This window comes from Balaenoptera ricei, chromosome 3 (assembly GCF_028023285.1).
Source record: "Balaenoptera ricei isolate mBalRic1 chromosome 3, mBalRic1.hap2, whole genome shotgun sequence".
Classification (NCBI taxonomy): Eukaryota; Metazoa; Chordata; class Mammalia; order Artiodactyla; family Balaenopteridae; genus Balaenoptera; species Balaenoptera ricei.
The window spans coordinates 162,318,400-162,340,896 of record NC_082641.1 but is presented as its reverse complement, the minus strand read 5'-3'; the positions used below and the strand labels follow the sequence as shown (position 1 = coordinate 162,340,896).

Sequence of the window (22,497 nt, the reverse complement as noted above, 5' to 3'; positions counted from 1 at the left end):
AATAAGAGCTGCAGAAATAAAAGACATATATTAGGTCTCTGTCTTTAAACTCAAATTTGACGTATTTTAAAAAGTCTGCCTGACAAAACTAAACTACTATACAGTGTGTCAAGAAAACAGGTCTTCTGCAGGAGAGAAAGGACGGGGAGTGACTAGAAGGGGAGAGAGTGGGTCGGGGTGCTTCCCTGTATATATATTATACCTCAAAATAAAAGGTCTAAACAACATTTTTTAAAAACCTGACTGAAAATGCTTTCTCATCCCAAGAGAGCCATACAATTCATCCCAGAAAGGAAGAAATTGCTCTTTGGTTTGAGAAAGCCCAGAGAGGGGCCCTGTGGTTATCAAAGAAAAGACCCTCATTTGGTCTGGCTGAGATCAGACCTGACATTAAAGGGTCACCCAAGAGAATGGAGATCTTGAGGACATTTGGGTTAATATATTTGTGACATTTGTTTGGAGGTGTGTGTGTGTTTATCTGCGACCAAACAGCTATGAAAATATACATAAAATATCATTAACGTGTATATACTACTTCTCTGTTGTATTCACAGATATCAAATAGTTTGACCTCAGCCCAGTCCTCCAGGGAGGATTGTGCCAACTCAGAATGTAATGAGACTATCACCTCCCTCATCCTGGGATCTAAACCTTTATTAATATAACCCTTAGTAGACTTGCTGTCCTGGCAACCACATCCAAATGGATGTGGCCTTCGTGGCTCTGAAGCCCATCGCCCACCCTTTCTTCATGTACCTAGACCTGGGTTTCTGGATTCCAAGGCAGACTTTGGATTTCACCTTTGATGCAGTCTCTTGCTTCATCTAGTAGATTTAGATATTTGGGGTCCCAATTCTGGCACTGCAACAAAGACTGTAAATTGTCCCCCAGTATTCACAACCCCCTTTCTCTCAGACTAATAGAACCCCAGATTTTGAGCTGTGCACATGGCTAAATAAAATAAAGACCTCATTTCTCCAGTTCCCTTGCATCTAGGGCATGTGGCTAAGTTCTGGCCAATGAGATGTGAGCAGAAGTAACGTGTAAAATCTGGAGCCCTGTCCTTAGGAGAAAGAAATGAGCCCTCTTGGCCCTTTATTGCCCCCAGCTCTCACTGGAACAGGGCATGACATGAGCCATCTGGGACCATGTGGATGAGGGCCAGGCCCTAGGGGAGGCAGAACCTGGAAATGGAAGGAGGGTCCCTGATGCCAGAAGCATAGGGCACGGAACAGCCTGATGGATCACTGCTCTAGATGACTATGTAAGAGAATAGGAAACTTTGACCTTGTTTACAGCTCTGTTATTTGGGGCCTGTTATGTGCAGCTGATCCTATATCCCAATGAATACAGTCATCTATCATTTCAGCTTCTTCAACCCCCATCCTGCCTGCTGGGAATCTGGCATCCAGTCCCTGTGGCTTCATCCAAAACAATGTTTCATGAACATCATTCACTCCTGTACACTGCCAAGATCGTTACCACATCCACGTCTCAGTGTTTATGACCCTCCTTTTAACTGACTTACTGTTTCATGTAAATACATTTATTTTAAAAGCAAACTAGATGGCTACTGTACATAGAAAACTCATTTCACTAGCCATAGAGGGAAGGTAACTCTACAAACGAAGACAGCAGAAGTATCAATTTCTGGTGAGATGTATGCATGAAAGGCTCTGAGCCTAAAGCCTGCTCTCTTTCTGTCTGAAAAAAAAAAATAGCAGAGGAGGAAGAGAGATGAGCAAGTGAGAGAGGTAGAAGAGAAATAATGGTACCAAATGGATACTTTCTCCCTTGGGAAATCAGAAAGACTGAAAGAGATGGGAAATGGGAGGAATGTTCTCTTGGAGTGAGTCTTGATTATTTGATGCTGTGTGAGGGCCCTCGACCCAAAAGCTGCAAAGGAGAAAACAAACTTCTGGAACAAACTTCCTTCAGGCCACCTTTGCCCCATGACGAGCCGTGGAGCTGCAGGGATGGGGAGCAAGCCCACAGGAGAGCCCCTGGGGCCCTCTTGTGGGTAAGTGTTTGGTGCAGTCTGGGCACAGGGACAGTTACTCACCCACTGGTAGGTCCTCGGGCAGGTTCACTGCCGACATGTTGGGCAGGAATGTTGGGGCCACGTTGGCTGCCACTGTAGGGACACAGAGTGTTGGAACATCTGGACACCTCCATAAAGACTGACCCCCATCTGCCCCTGTGGGAGCCCACACCAGTCCCACTGGCCAACTTTCACCGGCCCAGGACTGGATTCCTCTCCAGGCCTCCCCAGAGCAGCCAAGCCCGGGGCTGGGCCATAGGAGTTGGGTGTTTGCTGATGAAGCAGCATCCCACCCTTCTGGAGGGTTCTGCTGAGGATCCCCAGGTTAGTGCTGCCCTGGTGGGGGAGGGGAGGTACCCACCAGACACCATGAGGGCAGGAAGCAAGAGGCAGGACAGCCACGGCCACACCATCACGTCTGGAGGGACCTGGGGGAAGAGGCATCAGGGGAGGGGCACCTGAACCCAGTCCTCCCTCCTCTGGTGGACCCTGATCAGTCGGGTCTGACCCCGGTCGACTCACCTCCATCACTCAAGGTTCCCCCCAGGCCCCTATCAAATTCTGCCCATTTGCCAGATGTTCCAGGGGACGGGGAGTTGGGGGGCATGGCAGGGAGGGGCAGGGTAGCTGAGCCTGGTCTAGAGCCCCAGCCTGAGACTGACCCTGAACTTGACCCCAGGGTTCAGTGCCCACTGTGTAGCAAGCATGGATCCAAGTATATTACATGCATAATCTCTTTATTCCTACAACTAAGTGGCTGCTAAGGGGCTTGCCTGAGGCCACACAGAGAGTCAATGGCAAGACCATGCTCTGAAAACAGGTCTTTTGAACTCCAGAATTCATTCCCTCAACCACTGCACTAACCTGCCTGTTTAAAGTCCAAGCTAACAGCATCCTTCAAAATCAGGGGCCTGGAGAAGGACTATGACTTGTCCAGGACCATCCAGCGCCTCTGTGGGGAGGCTCGGTCCTTTGTCCCACTTGCTGACACAATTCATAGCTGCCTTTGCATCCTGTCTCAAAGTGTACTCCATGGAACCCCAGCCCTGTAAGATGCCCCATAACAGAAGAGTTCCCTGGTCAAGTCAGTTTAGGAAGGGCTTTGTGCTCCTCTTGTTGATTGACAGCTGGGCAGGAATGCTTGGAAAACCGTGTCCTGCCCAGTCTTCTTGGTCATCTTACATTGCAAGCTATCCTTCATCTGGGAAAAGAGGGACTTTGATTCACTGTCATCAAGAGATACCTGAACCCCCAAGGCTCTTTCATCCCAAAAGACAATTGTTACCAAAGCAAGATTTCGCAAATGCTTCGTGCTCTCTGTCAAGAAAATGAGCTGCATGCTTGCATCTACATAATCATTCCATAAGACAGGATTTTTATTGCATACTCTTTTGTACCTTTTGGATTTCGTGCTAAGTGAATATATTAACTTTTCCAAAGATAAATTAAAGCTATAAAGCACACAAAGGAACACAGCTGCTGCTAAGCACCCTCACTGGGTCCTGGGCAGCTCCCACTCCTGCCCCAGTGCGGCTGAGACAAGCGCTGTTTTCCAGAGGAGCCCGGCTCCAAAGCTATGGGAGAACGAAGAGGGAGGGACCCTCACCCACGGCAGACTCCGTATGACAGGTCCTCCGAGGGTGGTGCGGAATGGCTTCCAGAGCTGAACCTTGACCGTGAAACACATCAGAAACCACAACTCCTCTCCCTCCCACCACCTACCCTTCCTCCTGTGTTCCTGCCTCAGCGATCGCCCACTTCCCCCATCACCCTTGACTCCCCGTCTCCCGAATGTCCCACATCCAGTCCAGTTCCTGAACCTCTTACACTTCTCTCCATCCTGCAACAGGCTTCCTCTCTCCCCGGCTCAGCCCTCCTCACGGTCTCCTTCCCTTCCGTCTCTAATCAAGTCCTCTCAACCAAAATTATCCTTCCTCACTCCCTCTAATCACCTTTCTCCCCTGCTCCAAACTTGTCAGTGGCTCCCCATTGCCAAACTGCATACAAAGGCTTCGAACAGACCATCTGGCCTTGAGCACCGCTGCCCCCTCCCCAGCTTCCTCTCTAACCACGCCCTGCTTCCCTCCCTCACACCTCCCACATCCACAGACCCACTCCGTTTTCCCTCATTTTGCATATGCAGTTCCCTCTTTCTGGAATGCCTTTCCCTGCCTTGCTAACTGATGAACAGCCCCAAGGTCATCTTCTGTCCAGACACTCCTTCAGTGTTCCCACAGGAGGAGTTGACTCCTGAGCTGGCCTAGAGACCTCACTGGACGCTGCTCAGATCCTAGCCTAACCTCTGTAGCTCTCAGGGCCCATTATCTCTTTGCAGATCAGCCTCTCCCTCCAGACCAGGAGAGATGTGAAGGCAAGGTCCAGGTCTGATTCATCTCTGTGACCCCAGGACCGAGTCCAGGGCTGAGCCCAGGGAAAGCTCAGGGGGCATTACAGAAATGAATGAATGAGTGTGCCAGTGAATCACTGTAACCCCAGTGGCCTGACGTGGAAAGCCTGAGAGGTGGGGCAGGGTGCAAGGGGTAAACATATGGGCTAGAGAGCCTGGGTGTCAATCCAATGTAATCTTGGGCAAGTAACTTAACCTCTCTGGGCCTCAGTTCCCCCATCTGTAAATTGGGAATAATTACAGCACCTACACTACAGGGTCTGTGTGAGGCTTACACAGTGCCTGGCTCAAAGTATGTTAGCAAAAAAATGGCAGCAACTATTATCATGGAGGAGATAAAAGTCTGTCTTCTGCCCCTCTCATCATTGGGAGCCCCATATTCTGCCCTGGCCTGCCTTGGTCACCTCACAGGCCCCTCTCGGTCAATGTCCCCTAGATAGCCAGAGGGACACTGGCACCAATCTGGCCACCATCCTCTGGGCTTGGCTTGCCTCCACCTGTCCTGAAGTTCCAGCTTTAGTCTTCCCTCTTTAACTCAGAGTTGTCTTTGCCCAACTTTGCCCAGATCTTCTGGGGCATCAAGAGGGTTGGTCATTTTAAATATCTGCTGACATTTCCTGAGCACCTACTCTGTGCTGAGTACCCTGATTTATCCATTCATTCCCCTAACAAATACTTATTGGGTGTCCTTGATCCACTATGTGCCAGACCCTGTTCCCAGCACTGGGGATACAATGGTAGGTATAACAGTCAAGGTGCTGCCTTCACCAAATTTATGCTTAGTGAATAAGACAGATCCTAAACAAGCAAGGAAAGTACTGTCTAATTGTTTACTGCATTAAGTGCTATGAAGGAAGAGAATGTGGGCATTGCGAGAGTACAGTAATGGGACACTACTTTAGGCAGTCTGGCAGATAAAGAGGGCTGCAGACGTTTTTAACACTCCTCTCAGCAAGATGTGAGAATTGCTCCCCTTGAATCTGGTGCATTCATCATGTTTTTATTTTCGTATTTTATGATGCTTTGACATTTTGGGGGCCTTGCTGGTCTGGGAAAGGCTGTCCCTATCAGGGCTAGCTAATTCCTAGAGATAACAAGTGATTTGTCTGCAAACACTCCTCTCATATATAAACCAACAAAATCAAAGCCTGTATTCCCAGCTGCCACCTTTATCAGCTCTCACACACCAAACCAATATTCCTGCTGTCTCAAATCTCCCCAGCACCAGGTACTGAATGTTTAAGCATGACTCCTATAATCTGCCAAAATTAGTCAAACTATCCAATCCTAAGCCTGCTCAGCTGCTTAACCTGCAGCTTCCTTCCCACCTTCCTTCCCATGGAAAATGCAGTAAGGGCTCTGGGCCCTGCTTTCCCCTCACTCCTTCTGCCTCCTGGCCAAACCTGGTGCTTCCCCATGTGGCCCTGCATGGTGTGGCATGCCCCCTCCTCTAGGGAACTGTGAGTAATAAAATCTTCCTTCAATGGCTTTAGCCTCTCCAGGTCATCATTCAGTCATCTGCATAAATTAAAAATCCTGGGGAATTCCCTGGCAGTCCAGTGGTTAGGACTCCGCGCTTTCACTGCCGAGGCCCTGGGTTCAATCCCCGGTTGGGGAACTAAGATCCCACAAGCTGTGCAACGTGGCCAAAAAAAACCCTACAAAAATATACAATGGAGAAAAGATGGTCTCTTCAATAACTGGTGCTGGGAAAACTGGACAACTATATGTAAAAAATTAAATTAGAAAAATTTCTCATGCCATATACAAAAATAAACTCAAAATGGATTAAAGACCTAAATGTAAGACTGGTAAACCATAAACCTCCTAGTAGAAAACATAGGCAGAACACTCTTTGACAAAAATTGTAGCAATATTTTTTTGATCTGTCTCCTAAAGCAAAGGAAATAAAAGCAAAAATTTTAAAAATGGGACCTAATTAAACTTAAAAGCTTTTGCACAGCAAAGGAAACCATCGACAACACGAAAAGACAACCTACCAAATAGGAGAAAATATTTGCAAATGATGCGACTGACAAGGGCTCAGTATCCAAAATACATAAACAGTTCATATAACTCAACATCAAAAAAATCAAACAACCTGATTAAAAAATGGGCAGAAGATGTGAATAGATATTTTTCCAAAGAAGACATACCGATGGCCAACAGGCACATGAAAAGATGCTCAACATCACTAATCATCAGGGAAATGCAAATTAAAGCCACAATGAGATATCACCTCACACCTGTCAGAACAGCTATCATCAAAAAGAACAGAAATAACAAATGTTGATGAGGATGTGGAGAAAAGGGATCCCTTGTACACTGTTGGTGGGAATATAAATTGGTACAGCCACTATGAAAACAACATGGAGGTTTCTCAAAAAATTAAAAATAGAACTAGCATATGACCCAGCAATTCCACTCCCGTGTATGTATCTGGAAAAAAATGAACACTAATTCAAAAACAGAAATGCACCCCAATGTTCACAGCAGCATCATTTACAATTGCCGAGATATGGAAGCAACCTAAGTGTCCACCAACATATGAATGGATAAAGTTGTGGTATATATATATATATACACATACATACAGTAGAATACTACTCAGCCATAAAAAAAGAATAAAAATTTGCCACTTGCAGCAACATGGATGGACCTAGAGGGTATTATACTAAGTGAAATAAGTCATACTGTATCATATCATTTATATGTAGAATCTAAAAAATAAAACTAGTGAATATCGCAAAAAAGAAACAGACACAGATATAGAGAACAAACTAGTGGTTACCAGTGGGAACAGGGAAGAGAGGGGCAAGATAGGGGTAGGGGATGAAGTACAAACTACTGGGTATGAAATAAATAAGCTAAAAAGATACATTGTACAACACAGGGAATATAGCCAACGTTTTATAATAACTAGAAGTGGATTATAACCTTTAAAGGTTAGTTGTGAATCACTATGTTGTACACATGAAACTTATATAATATTTTACAGCAACCATACCTCAATAAAAAAAATAAAATAAAAATCCCACAGGTTTTACAATTAAGACATCTGGGCAGGCCCTGTGACTGATCAACAGAATATGGCACCAGAGATGCTGTGCCAGTTTCCAGGCCCTGGTCTCATGATATTGGGAGTTTCCCCTTCCTGCCTCTTGGACCACACTCTCTTGGGACTCAGCAGCCATGCTATAAGGAAGCCCAAGCAGCTCCTTGAAGAGGTTCATGTGGAGAGGAACCAAAGCCCCTGGCCCACAGACCAGTCGAGCTCCCAGTCGATAGGCAACACCCACCTATGTAAGCAAGCCATGCATGTGAGCCATCCTGAAATGGTCCCTCTACCTCCAGATGAGCCATCCCTACCGAGCCCTGCCCAAATGGCAGATTTCCCATCATAATAAATGATTGTTGTTGCTGTTTGCCAGTGAGCCTTGGCATGGTTTGTTCTGCAGGAGTGGACAATGGGAAAACATAGGGTGGAGTCTCTGAGGAGGTGAAATGTCAGCAGAGATCTGAGGGGTGAGAAGAGGTGTAAGGAGTAGAGGAGGGCGCTTCCTGTTAACCATGGACAGTTCAACATTGATCTCCACTTCCTCCCTCTTGAAACCCCACTAAAATGATAGTAAAGATTTTAGAATTGGAATGAATTGATGAGAGACGATCACCTTATCAAGCTAATGATAGTTAAAACCAGAGTAAGGGGGCTTCCCTGGTGGCGCAGTGGTTGAGAATCTGCCTGCCAATGCAGGGGACACGGGTTCGAGCCCTGGTCTGGGAAGATCCCACATGCCGCGGAGCAACGAGACCTGTGAGCCACAACTACTGAGCCTGCGCGACTGGAGCCTGTGCTCTGCAACAAGAGAGGCCGCAATAGTGAGAGGCCCGCGCACCGCGATGAAGAGTGGCCCCCGCTTGTCACAACTAGAGAAAGTCCTCACACAGAAACGAAGACCCAACACAGCCAAAAATTAATTAATTAATTAAAAAAAAAAAAACCGGAGTAAGGATGGGGGTAAAGAACACTCACAGGAAGCAAGCTCAAAACCCCAACAAGCCTGAAGAATTGAAGGTTCTAGGACCCTCTGGGAGCAGAGGTATGCAGTGGCCTGAAGGCAGGAAACTGGCTGAAGGTTTGCATGAGAAGCACTTAGACTCCGGACACTACTTCCTCATCCTCACCCTAGAGCACAAGGAGGCTGCTTCCTGGGGAGGCTGAATCAGAGAGCTCTGGACTCAGGGACACGAGGCCCAGTGGAGGTAGGGGCACCATAACAAGACAGGGGGTTAAGTGAAAGACCACACACTAAATGGTGACACTCTCAGCCTCTTTTCCCCAATCAGTCCCAAGAGCACTGGCTGATGATCTGACCCCTCCCCCAACAACCAGAAATAAAAATCAGAGAAAGCTGACCCACCTAAGAGAAAAGCCCCACAGATTCTGAACTGCAGGGGCCTCCATTGGATCACTCTATGGTGTGGCGTCCAGGAAACAAGCCCCACCCACAGGGCCCCAGTCAGCTTTTTGGAGCCTCCTTCTTAGTTAGAGCCAGCCAGGGATCACCAGGCGTCGAAAGGAAGACAGAGGCAATGGCACCCATCGTTTCAGGAATTTAGCAAACTGGTTGGCATTATGTCGGCAGCTTGAAATCAGCGGGGATGGAAGTATTTACACCGTGGAAGTAAGCAAACACATCAAATCATGGAAACCTGCACACCAGTGACAGACACTGAAAAACCCAAACCAAGTCAAACAAAAACATGGAAAAAAGCAGCTCAGAGGCCGGTTTTTGTTCTAAACCTTGTAGTATTATTTGGAATGTTTACATTAAATATCCATGTTACTTTGATAGAGCGAGCACTGTTATAGGGTCCTTCCAGGTTGTACGGACAATACAAGAGATGGCCCCGGATCAGGTAAGAATCAGGTGTGTTCCAGGAATTGAAAGAGGGGCTGTGTGGTTGGAGCACAGGGACAGAGGGGAGAGGGGTGGGAGATGAGCTTGGAGAAGTAGGCTGGGGCCAGATCATGCTGGGCCCTGTAAGACATGGTGAGGATGGTTTGTTTTATTCTAAGAAAAACAGAAGATCGTTTCAGGGTTTTGAGCGGGGGAGCGACAGGGATTCATTTACTTTTCTAAAAGATCTTTCCAGCTGCTGTGTGCCAATGGGCTGAAATGGTGGCAGCAGGGCTGGAGAGAAGAGGCGAGAGTAGAGATATATTTTGGAGGCCGGATGTTTGGAATTCACATAATTTAATCTCCTTTTGCAGACAGAGACACTGGAGCTCAGACTGATCTGCTAAGGATCTCACAGCTAGGAATGAGTGGGATTCAAACACAGTTCTCCAAGCTCAAGGCCCTGGTCTCTCCCATGCACAGAGGGAAGGGTGCAGCCCCACCTTCCGCCAGGACCCCAGCAGGAGAGGAAAAACCCAGTTCAGCTGTGGACTCAAAATCTTTAAAACATGCGCCCTCTTTGACCCAGTAATCTAACTAACCTAAAATAAAGAAACTTTTTGCAGAAAGTTGTTCATCACAAGCGATTATTTCTGACCTTGGAAAATGGAAGTAACCTAAACATGAAACACAAGCAAATGCTTAAGAAAAATGTGGCCGAGCCCTTGGCAGAACGTGTGGCAGCCATTCGACATCGTGGTGTTGAACAGTAAGAGCTGCCACGTAAGGAACAGCTACGACGTGCCAGACCCTGGCCCGGGTGCTATGTAACACTCACAAGAGCACTGAAGGGTAGAAGCCATTATACCCACTTTACACCTGGGGAAACTAAAGCTCAGAGAGGTGAAGAGCCTTGCTTGAGTTTACAGAGCTGAGAAGCTGCAGAGCTGCGCTGGGCAATTCACTGCCCTTCCCTGAGCCTATTTCCTCATCTGTAGGATGGGAATGATACCGCCAATAAGTGATAAGTTGGGGGGGGGGGCGGCGAATGAGAATAGAATGTGCCAGCTCAGTGCCTGGCACACAGTAGGTGCTCAGCAAATGCAAATCCCTTCCTTGTGCATCTTGTGGAGCCATCTTCACTTTATGACTGCCACTCCCAGCGCGGTCACCACAGAAACCGCTCCCGTCTCTCCCCTGTGCCCATCATCCTGCCCATGCCCTGAGATTGAGTGTAGAGGTCAAGAACAGGGCAGGGCTGTGTGTGGATGACGCCAAGGACTGTATTTCTGGGTCATCACCTGCAGTGGGACTCTAGCCAGTGCCCCTGGGGAAGTGGCTGTGAAAACTGTTGGCTCGCCAAGGTCTCCAAAGATGATAGCTGGGGACAGCCCACATGCTGGACAGCAGGGCTATGCTCAGCCAGGTTGGGAAATGCAGATGGACCCGCTTCTTGGGAGGAATTAATAAGCCCTCAGTCCTCAGAATCACGTGTGCTGAGCTACAGTCCTCAGTGAGACGATGACTGTGCTGTGGGGATGGCGATGCCGTGAGAGGTGCTGGCGTGATGGACTTGGGGTCCAGAGTAGTGCGTGACTGAGGCGGTCCAGGAGCTGGTTGTGGAGGTGGGTGGGGGACAAGGAGAGCAGTTGGGTTAGGGGTAGGGATGGCAGAGGGGATGGAAGTGGTGATGGTGGTGGGGATGGACGCAACAGTGATGTTTGTGATGATGCGGGTGGGGATGCAGATGGAGCTGGTGGTGGTGATGGTTGTGGGGCGGAGACGATGATGGTGGTGGGCTGATAGCGGAGATGCAGATGGAGCTGGGCTCCTGTGATGCTGATAGACTGCTGGCATCCACTGTGTGAGCAAAATCCAGGACCCTTAACACTGGCCAGATGCAGCTAGCCTTGGCACCCCCTCGGGGTGTGATCTTGGACCTAACACCCTCACCTCTTTTGCTCCCTCGTTTCCCCTCCTTTAGAGGTGAATCAGCAGCCATAGGACTATTGGGCACTTAAGTGTGTGGCCGCAGGTGTGCCAGCTGTGCTCCTCACCAAGTCAAAGTGCAGTAGGGAAGACAGGAGACTCCTGTCCTGGGATACAGTCCCCCGGGGAAGGGAGCAGGCACGATGGCCGAGTGCTGTGGCTGGAACTTTGCACCCATTACCACTGATTCCTCAGCACACTGTGGTCCCGGATGGGAAGTGACGCGACCCAGTGCGTAACGGGATCAGAACTCAGAGCAGGATGTCTGTGCTCTCTCCTGCCAGCCTTCTGGTTTTCTCTTCCCCTTTGGCCAGACTCTCCCACAGGCTGTGCAGAGCCCCCAGGGTCGAGATGGGGGCAGAACAGCCTTAACCACGGGCTTCATTCTGCAGGGTCCCTGAGGCCTCCACCTCCAGGCCCCCTTCCCCCACCCAGCTCTACCCATCACTCATCATAGTTTCTTCTGACTCCCCCCTCCCATTCTCATGGGGCCTCGAGAAGCCTGTGACCCTTACTCAGAGCAGCACGGTGATCTTTGATGTTGTGTGTGAGGCACACGCAGTCTTTTACCTGCGTCAAGCCCTCACCGTCCCCCGGGAAGGAAGAGAGGGCTGTCAACCCCTTCAGGCCTGAGTCCCAGGGAAGCTCAGGCTCCTGTTCAACATGCCACGCCAGTCGGGGCAGAGCCGGGACGCCACCCCGCTGCCTCCCAATCCAGCACTCTTTCTCACTGCCTCGCCGCAGCCCTGGGTTTCACGCAATCTTGCCTCCTCCTTGTCACAAAAACTTTTATAAACACACGCTCATTTGATCATAATGAGGTCAGAGTTCTACAGTCAGAGCATCATCCTCTGGATTCGGTCACCTGAGAAAAATGCGCAGAGCCCGTGTGAGCTGGGGAAGGCACAGGCTGAACCTGCCCCACCAGTGAGCCTGCCCGCCCACATCACCAGGCGCGGCCACTCCCAAGCTCAAACCTCCGCCATGGCTCCCACTGGCTGCGGAAGCCACTTCCTGTTCCTCCGCTTGGCAAGCTAGGGCCTCACAGCTGCTGGGTCTCTTCCCACACAAGCCGTTCTTCCCCTCCTGTGGCCCACGGGCATTGAATGCTCCTGTTCTCAGTACACAGCCTGTTTTCCTGCCTCCAGACATTTGCATATGCCCTGCCTTCTGCCCAGGACACCTTCCCTAGTCTTCTGCATATGTGCAAATTCTCTCTATCCTCCAAGGCCAGGTCAGGTGTGGAGCCAAGTTCAGGCGTTGGTGGCCCCTCCACTGGCCCCTAAGCTCCTGGTACGCCAGCAGGGGCAAGGGACAGAGCGAGCACCAATGAACAAGAAGTGAATGGAGTAAAATAGATAACCAGCAAGGACCTACTGTATAGCACAGGGAACTATACTCAATGTTTTGTAATAACCTATAAGGGAAAAAAATCTGAGAAAAGAATATATGTATAACTGAATCACTTTGCTGTACCCCTGAAACTAACAACATTGAAAATACTATTAAATTGAAGAAGAAGAAGAAGAAGAGAAGAGGAGGGGAGGGGGAGGGAGAGGGGGAAGAGGAGGAGGAGGAGGAGGAGAAGGAGAAAGAGAAGGAAAAGAAGAAGAAGTGAATGGAGTTGCCCATGGGCTGTACTGGGGAAGGGACCCGACAGGGCCCAGGCCAGTCCCTTCCCCAGGGCTCCGTCGTGCCAGGCAGCCCTAGGCCGAGGCATGGGAGTGAAGGAGGCATGGCTTTCTCCAGGCCCCAGTCCCTTCACAGCTGAGCCCTGGGGCTCTGCTTTGCTCCTCTCTGACTCTCAGTTTGTCTCCTGAAAAATGAGACTATCTACATTCTAGAAATTACAGCTTCTTTTCCCCCAAGCCCCCTCCCCCAAGCTGTCTCTACACTTCGCCTTTCCCAGCCCTCAAAAAGTGCCTGGGGAAGGGTCAAAAAGGATGCAGAGGTGAATTAGGGTGGCTCTGGCCCCCACCCCATGAGACATGCAGGCCCTTGGGCCTGTCCCTTTGGGTGGGGCATACCCACCCCCTGCGGCAGCCACAGCTCTCAACAGCCCACGGCTCCAAGACTTTCTAGAATTCGGAGGCACTGGGAGTGTGGACCCTAGGACTGCTCAGGGCCTCCAGGAGGGTCAGAGAGGGCGGTGGCCCTCCTCACCCATGGGCCCCCTGCAGGCAGGCTCAGCCACCAGCCACTTCCAACCGACCACAAACTCTCACTTCTGCTTTCTCGCCTTCTTGTTTACTTCTCACAGTTGTTTCCCAGCTGTAGGAATTATCATTCCGGGGTCCAGGTGAGGAAACTGAGGCTCAGAGAAGCTCAGAGAGGGATGGCCCAGAGGAAGGGACAGAGCGTTAGACCCAGACTGGCTCCCAAACCAGGAGCCCCTGGGCAAGCCTTGGTCTGGGCTCCACTTGATGCCACCAGGGCCCTGGGGCCCCTCCAGTCCCATCCCCAGGCTGCTTCCCTGGCAAACAGACATGGAGTCAAATGACCCTGAGTTTGGATTGCCGCATTTCACTTACCCCAGGCAAGCCCTTATCCTCCCGGCCTCAGTTTCCCCCCTGAGAATAGGGTGTGGATAAGAGCCAGAGTCCACACACTGGTCACAGCCTGTTTCCATAAGTTGGATCTCAGTGTTCCCCAGGTCCCTGCTTTTGTGCCTGGTGCCCCAACCCAGCAGTCCCTGCCTCAGGGAAGAGGCCCAGGCCCGGCTCAGCTCTCAGCCAAGTCTCCACCTGGTACCCCAGGGCAAAGAGATGTGTCGGGGCCTGGGAATGTGCCAGAGCTGGGGGCCACCTGTAGTGAGTCCCAGCTAGACACTTCCTAGTCTGGGCCGAGGAGGCACCAGACTTCATTACCGACCACAAGCCAAACTGCTCTGGGGCTCTCCAGCATCTTTCCTGCGCTATTACCGTCCCCATTCTACAGATGAGGAAACTGAGGCCCAGAAGAGTTATGGAGCCCACCCAAAGTCAGGATGGAGCTGGATCTGAACCCAAGCAGCTGGAGTTGGAGCCCAGTCCTTTCTCTTTGAGCTCTGGAGCCCCCTGGCTCAGCCACCCTGTCTTCCCCACTTCAGGCTTCCCGTGAAAGGGGCCGGGACGTGTGAATTCATTTTTCTAGGGCACCTGCCTCCCTTCTGTCCTGAGAAGAAACCTCATTGGATCCAAATCGCCCAAGGCCTTAGAAGGGAAGGGAGCCATCGGAACCTTGGGAATAGGTATTACTAGCCTCACACTGCAAGAGACACTGAGGCCTTGCGGCCAGGCTGGGACTCACTCCAGGTCCACTCAGCTCAGCTCCAGTGCTTGCTCCCTCCTCCCAGGCTCCCACCCAGCTGCGGGGGAGACCCCCAGAGCTCCCCATGGCCCCAACCACCCCACTCGGTCCCTACCCCTGGCCAGGAGACCCTGCGCCCCTGCTGCAGAGGAGCTGTGCCCTCCCTACCTGTGCCCCGGAAGGGGCCCCGGAGGCAGATGATGGGCCCTGAGGCACAGATGGGCACCTTCTGGGGCCTGCAGTGGTGTGGCCAGCAGACTTTGACACCACCTCCGCCTCCCCTGAGCAATCATTAACCCTGAGAAAGACCACACCTCCTGGGACAGGAAGGGCTCCTCAGGAGGCCCGGACCACAGCTGAGGAGAGGGTAGGAGGGCAGGATCAAGGTGACAGTCCCTGTGGTCCCAGGCCTGGAGGCCTAGGTCACGGGAGCCAGGGTCTGGCAGAACCGAGCCCGGAGAATGTGGGAACCAGGCCCAGCCCTGGGGCAGGAGGGATGTGGGGAGGGTGAGCCTTCCATCCCCTCCTTGCTACAAGAGCCTTCAGTGACAGAGGACCTGTGAAGAAGGTGAGAAAGGCAATAGGTCAGGGAAGGGAACAGTAAAATAGTGTAATAGTCAAACACGAGGTCTTCACTGAGGAGTGAAGGCAACCTTGATTGTTCCCCTCGTTTGAGGCCCTCAGAGGGTATCTACCCGGCCCCCCAGGAGCTCATCCACCCTCAGGCTGGCTTTAAATATCTTCCCAGAACCCACGGCCTCCCAGGAGAGGCCGAACCCCCAACTCCTCCTCCAGTCTCAGGCCCAACCATCCCCGTGTTGACACAGGAGAAGGGGGATCTCAACTTCTTGTGGCTGGGAGGCCTGGGGAAGTCACCGCCCCTCTCTGAGCCATGCTGCCTGTGTCTGGACCATGGGGCGCTGGGTCCTCCCGCACCAGGGGCCAGTGAGGGTGGCCAGGGAGACACCCAGCCCAGGATGGGCACTCAGTGAGGCCTGGAACAACCAAAAGAGATCATGAGATGCAAATACACTCTCAGCTCCAGGGAAGTCCTAGGGGAGGATGTCCTTGTGCCTCCTGAGTGGAGTTGGAATCAGCATTTATTGATCACCTACGGTGTGCTTTACATCATGGTCTCTCTGATGTCTGACATTGCCCAGGAGAGGCAGGTTCCATTATAACCATGCCTACACTACAGAGAAGTGTCATGGGGCTCAGAGAGGGGAAGTGACCGTAAGCCAGGAACCAACTCTGACCACAGCACCAAGGCCCTGCAATGAGGGAAGAGTCCTCCTCGCTCACCTCAGCCCTCCCCATTTCTCCTCACCCAGTGCAGCCTCCTCCACACTTCCCCCTGCCCACCCCCTGTTCTGGCCACCTAGCAGCTCTCCTCACTTCCCTGGTAACAACACCCAGTTTTCCTTTGGGGAACTTCCTCGCCCCTCCTTCTCCTTACCCCATGGGGTGCATGTGATGAGGCCTGACCAGGCCGGCACAGCATCCCCCTGGCCAGAGCTGCTGGTTTGAGTTTGGGCATGTGACCAAAGCTGGGTCAGTTAGAACCAGTGGGACTCAAATAAAGGACTTTTGTTGGAACTGCTGAGCATGAGAACCTCGTTGCTCCCTGCTGGGATGTCCAAGCTGTGAGAAAGCGACTTCCAACAGCTGTCTGTCTTACTACCATGAGGGAAAGATCTACAGAGAAATAATCCAAGACTGAGTAAAGCAGAGCTGAGAAATGGAGACACGTGGACTTCTCAAGACTTTGTGTGAGCCCCTAGATGTAGCCATGCCTGAAGCCATCACCACCAGACTCTTCCATTATTGAAACAATACATTCATTTTTTTTGCTAGGTCTGGTTGAATTAGTCTGTCCTGACTACAATGCCCCTCAGGCAGGAAGTTCCCCATCCTTTTACCACCCCACCCAGACGCTAAGGACGGGGCACAGAGTTAGGGTAAGAGAGGCCAGAGTTTGAACTTGGCTTGGCCATCTCCCTGTTAAGCCTCCTGGAGTCCCCACTTCTCCCTGTAGCATGATATTGGACATCTGCATTCATAACTTAGAGAAAATAATATTACTTACTTCACAGGATTCTTGTGAGGATAAAACCAGATCACTGAGATACTGTTCCTGGCATGGGGACTGGCACATAGCAAGGACCCCACCCACCAATTGTTTGAGCTCCCAGGGCATTGAATCCATAGCTTGCTCAGGACACATGCCCACTGTCTTGTCGTCATCCTGGGTGGCCCTCTCCTCATGGCAGGTGCCACACCTGACTTACACTCAATAGATATATGTATCAGGTAGTTACAATATGCCAGGCACTTTGTTTCCTAAACCTCCAATTTTAAAACAGATTATCAAAATATATATGCTATGTGTATACCCGTGTTCATAGCAGCATTATTCACAATAGCTAAAATGTGGAAGCAACCCAAATGTCATTGACAGATGGATGGATGAGCAAAGTGTGGTCTATACGCACAATGGAATATTAGTCAGCCTTAAAAAGGAAGGGAATTTTGACACATGCTACAAATGCTATAAATGAACCTCATTACGCTAAGTGAAACAAGCCAGTCACAAAAAGACAAAAATTGATTCCACTTATGGGAGCTACTTAGAGTAGTGAAAATTATAGATAGAAAGGAAAATGGTAGTTACCAGGGGCTGAGGGAGGGAGGAATGGGGAGTAATTGTTTAATGGATACAGACTTTCAGTTTTGCAAGGTGAAATGAGTTCTGGAGACAGATGGCAGAGATGTTTGCACAACAATATGAGTGTACTTAATACCACTGAACTGTACATTTGAAAATGGTTAAGCTGGTAAACTTAATGTTATATATTTTACCACAATTTTTAAAAATTGGAAAAATTATGTGCTACAACAAGCTTAAAAAGTGAAGAAACCTGGATGAAAGGGAAACAAATGAGAAAAATGAGGAAAATTTAGGCATGAGTAGAGTCCATAAAATATTTAAATATTTGCCTTGAAGTTCTGGGTAAATGTCAGAGGTGGGCCATGAATTGGGTTCTGAGCTTCCCAGCAGGCAAGGCAAAGGGGGAAACAGGATCTGGGATCCATTAAGTTCAGCATCCATGCAACAGAGACGCGGGGGTGGGAGAGAGAGAGAGGAATCGCGAGCCAGGATCTGGGAGCTATGGTGCAATTCTTAATACCTAAGAGGTGTTTCCTCTTGTGTGTCTCCAAGGAAAGGATGCTGCAGGAGGTTGGATGGCACTTGACACGGCTATTATAACATAGCTGTCAAGAGATCAGGTTCAGGGTCGGGGCTGGGTTCAATTGTAGTGAGGCAAGTTACAGAATCTCTCTAAGCCTCAATTTCCTCATCTGTAAATTATGGGTTATGTATGAAGCCTACCTCAGAAGGTGGTGGTAAGGATGAAATGAAGTCATGCACTTAAAGTCCTGAGCACAGTGACTAACACAGAGTGAAGGCTCATGGAAGATTAGCTTTGTAGTGGTGTGGTGGGATCACTGGTGGCTTAACTGGTAGGCGGAGAGGTAGGCAACACTGCCCAAAGCTCCAGGCTCCAGGCCCACGCCAGACCAAGGGAGCTAGCCTGGTCTCTCTGCCCAGGACCAGGTAGGGCAGACCCCAACCTAAGGCCCTGCTCTCCCTCCCTGCTCTGACCGCTGGGGCCAACAGCTCTGGATCACTGCTCCGACCCCCACAGGGCATGTCCTGGCCTGCCCAGACCTTTGGCCAGTGTGTGGATGAGCCGGGTGTGGCCAGATGGTGCCATTACCATCTCAAGGGGCACCTGTCTGCCTGCCACAAGGCAGCCTGAAAAGCTCACTTGGCTCTGGGCTGTGATGATCCAGGTCTGAGTCACAGATCCAGACCCAGAGTCAGTTTTGGGTACTGGCGGACGGCCAGGCACACAGTAGGGCTAAGAGGCCAGAATGTGGACTCAGATGACCTTGGTCCTAATCATCTCCCTACCGTTTACCAGCTGGGGGCCTTGGGCAAGGAAGTTCATCTCCCTGACCCTCAAAGTCCTCATCTGTAAAATGGGCACAACAGCAGAAACCAACTCATAGGTTTGTTTTAAAGATGAAACAGGTAACATGGTAAAGCACCAGCACAGGGTAAGTGATAAAGAGGTGTGCACCTGAGGTAGCAATTCAGACACACATCAGGGATCCTTTGTAGCCACTGTCTCAGGGGTGTGGTTTTTAAAAGTTTTGATCAGAAAAATTTCTCATTGCTTGTCTTTGCTGGCAACCTACTGTGGGCACTCACTATATGCTCAGAAATTGATCAAGCTGAAATCAAGTCCTCACCTGCCCTCTGACCAGCTGTATGATGTCCGACAAGTCACTCATCTCTGAGCTGCCACTTCTTCATCAGCAACATGGAGGTACCACCCCTCCCCCACAGCGTGCAGCTTCAGAGGTGACCTAGAGAGCCTGGGCTGAGTGTGGCTCTTTTTTGTGCATCTGTCTGATCCCTCCTCAACCTTCCAGTCATCCCTCCCTGTTGCACACAGCTTTGCAGAGTAAAAGTTTCTTTCATCGCTCTGTCTTACAGCTGAGGGACCAGCCCAAGAGGAGCCCCTTGGTGTCAGAGACAACCTCCCACCTTAGAAAGAACTTGGGGACCCATAAGACCAACTCCTCACCTCCCTCCAGACCACTGAGCCCCTTCCCAGGGCACACAGTCCCTCTAAAGGACCCCTTCCAAGGGGCTGTTCTGCCACGGCTTGCACACCTCCAGTGATGGGGAGCCTACCTCATCCCATGACCTCCACTCTATGGCCCCAACTGTATTTGTTTTATTGAGTTGAGAGCTGCCCGGCCACTTCCACGGGGCTGGACTTTTGGGAGCACCAGGCCCCACTTCCCCTCTCTGCTCTGGGACAACTCCCCCAGGGCCTTCCCTCGGGCTCTTCCCATCACTCCCCACCACCACCATCCCAGGCCCGCATTGTGGCCAGGCAGACCTGGGTTCCCATTCCAGCTCTGTCCCTTCCTGGCTATGTGCCCTAGGGCAAACGACTCTCCACTTCTGAGCCTCAGTTTCCACATCAGGAAAATAGGGGGAAGTGAAATAACATGTGCTTGTTTTCTGTCAGTCCAGTTCGTGGAGCTCTGAGATGGAACAGGCCTCCGAGCCCTCTAGGAATGCAACCTGGTGTCACACGGCCCTCCTGGGGTCCCCTGCCACTTCTGTGTCCATTCAACAGACAGGGGCTTACTGCTCACCTTGGCCAGGCACTGTGCTTGGCGGTGGGCACTGGTGGGGTGGGCACGAGCATCCCTGCCCCCACTGAGGGAGACTCTGTATGAGAGCAGAGTAGGCCAGGCCAAGAGGAAGGAAAGGGAAGCCCAGGCAGAGGGAACAGTGTGTCCAAACCCCACTGTGGAAAGAACCGGGCCCTCAGGGGAACTGAAAGACCAAGGTGGCTGGAACTCAGGGGTCATTTGTTCAAAGGATTGGGTTTCAAAAACTACTGTACATTCATACAATGAATTACTAGCCAGCAAGTTAAAAAACAAACACAACAAAACAAAAACAAAAAAACAAAAAACTTACCTGTGCTCATTGTAGTATTATTCACAATAGCCAAGACTTGAAAACAACCTAAGTGTTCAGCAGTAGATGAATGGATAAAGAAACTGTGATATATATATATATATATATATATATATATATATATACACACACACACACACACACACACACACAATGGAATATTATTCAGCCATAAAAAGTAAAGAAATCTTGCCATTTGTGACCATATGGATAGTCCTGGAGGGCACCTTGCTAAGTGAAATAAGCCAGATAAAGAAAGACAAGCACTGCATGATCTCACTTATGTGTAGATCTTTTTTTTTTTAAAGTCAAATACATAGAAACAGGTTGTAGAATGGTGTTCGCCAGGAGCTGTGGGCTGGGGGAAACTGGGAGGTGTTGCTCAAAAGATACAAACTTTCAGTTATAAGATGAGTAAGTTCTAGGGATCTAATGTACAGCAAGGTGACTATAGTTAACAGTACTGTATCTATCTTTTTTTTAAATAAATTTATTTGTTTTTATTTATTTATTTTTGGCTGTGTTGGGTCCTTGTTGCTGCGCACGGGCTTTCTCTAGTTGTGGCGAGCGGGGGCCACTCTTCGCCACGGTGTGCGGGCTTCTCATTGCGGTGGCTTCTCTTGTTGTGGAGCACCGGCTCTAGGCGCACGGGCTTCAGTAGTTGTGGCACATGGGCTTAGTTGCTCCATGGCATGTGGGATCTTCATGGACCAGGGCTCAAACCCGTATCCCCTGCATTGTCAGGTGGATTCTCAACCTCTGTGCCACCAGGGAAGCCCTGGATCTATCTTATACTTGAAAGTCGCTATGAGAGTAGAGCTTTAATGTTCTCACCGAAACAACAACAAAATGGCAACTGTGTAGGTGAAGGATGTGTTAACTAACCTTATTTTGGGAAACATTTTGCAATATATACATGTATCGAATAATATTGTACACCTTAAACTTATGCAATGTTATATGTCACTTAGATCTCAGTAGAGCTGGGGGCAAAAAAAGGACAGACTACTGATACACAACACCAGTTGGATCTCAAAAAACATGATGCAGAATGAAAGAAGGCAGTATTTATACAGTCAGCCATTCCATTGACATGAAGTTCTAAACATGAAAAACAAATCTATAGTGATAGGAACCAGATCGATAGTTATGACCAGAGTAAATTGACTCGAAGGGGGTGAGAGGAAACTTTCTGAGGTGATGAAAATTTTCTAGATCTTGATTGGATTTTAGTTATACAGAGGTATACATTTATGAAGAAGGCACTAAGCTATACACGTAAGATTTGTTTATTTTACTGTAGAGTTACAAAGTATACCCTAAATTAGGCTTTAATGTAGTTCTGATTTAAAAAGAAAAAAACAAAAACAAAAACACAAATACAAACAAAAAAACCCCAAAAAACAAATAAACTTGTTTGTTAAAGGATGAACCAGAGTGGGGTAGAAAGCAGCCTCTGAATGTCCCGCCTGAGCCCTGTCGCTTCCTAGCAAAATCCCTTAGCTGGCTATGTCTCGGTTTCAAATCTATAAAACAGGGACAATAATAATATTCCCTCACTGGGTTGCTGGACTTTATGGACCAACTAAGTTAATTCATTTTAAGCACTTAGAATATTGTTTGGCACATGGAAAGAGCTCAACAAATGCAAGCTTTAAAAAACAAATCGGCCTCGAGGTAGCGGGTGTAAAACAGCCCTCTGCAAAGGTGCCAAGTCCTGGGCTGAGAAAAGGGGGCCTCCTGAGGGCAGCCTCTGAGAGGTGAGGACTTCAGGGACTACAACTCCCGGGACGACCCAGCCGGAGCGGGGCGCACTGGAAGTTGTAGTCCTCGTCGGCTAATTATACCCAAGGATGCAGGCAGCGGCGATCCCCTCTGGGACTGGGGATGCCGGACCTGAACAGGTATCAGCCACGCTCTGGTCCAGGCTAGCCCTAGCCATGGGCATACGCATTCTCCTATCACTAGTCTCCCTACCGCCCAAAGGCGGTATCATCGCTCACATTTCACAGACGAAGAAACTGAAGCTCAGAGAACGACACAAAGGGAGGAACCAAGAACTGCTGACCCCATAGTCTTTGCTCTTTGTATATGTATCCTTGACACACACACACACACACACACCCACACACACACACAATTCCGAGGCTGAGGGAGGGGAACAAACTGTCCGCGAAGGAAAGGTTCTTTGAACGACCACGGAGTCGTATTATATTTCCTATTTAGTCACTCGCCAAGGGCACACAGTAGTAAGGGGGCGGCTGGGAGGCCAGGCCCTGGACTCTTTGCCCTTGCGCGCCCT

The 22,497-nt window shown here is 49.9% G+C and overlaps 1 protein-coding gene across 3 annotated transcripts in view; it reads right to left on the bottom strand.

Moving 5' to 3' along the window:
* Positions 1 to 14,864, bottom strand: part of CDHR2 (cadherin related family member 2) — a 38,999-nt gene extending 24,135 nt beyond the window's left edge. For all 3 annotated transcript variants that reach the window (XM_059919656.1, XM_059919658.1, XM_059919657.1), the window contains exons 1-3: positions 14,795 to 14,864; positions 2,403 to 2,469; positions 2,063 to 2,134 (exon numbers count right to left, since the gene is read on the bottom strand). In XM_059919656.1, the coding sequence (XP_059775639.1) occupies positions 2,063 to 2,134; positions 2,403 to 2,454 (124 nt within the window). In that variant the 5' untranslated portion in view covers positions 2,455 to 2,469; positions 14,795 to 14,864. The remainder of the gene's footprint in view (positions 1 to 2,062; positions 2,135 to 2,402; positions 2,470 to 14,794) is intronic.
* Positions 14,865 to 22,497: the final 7,633 nt, after the last annotated feature.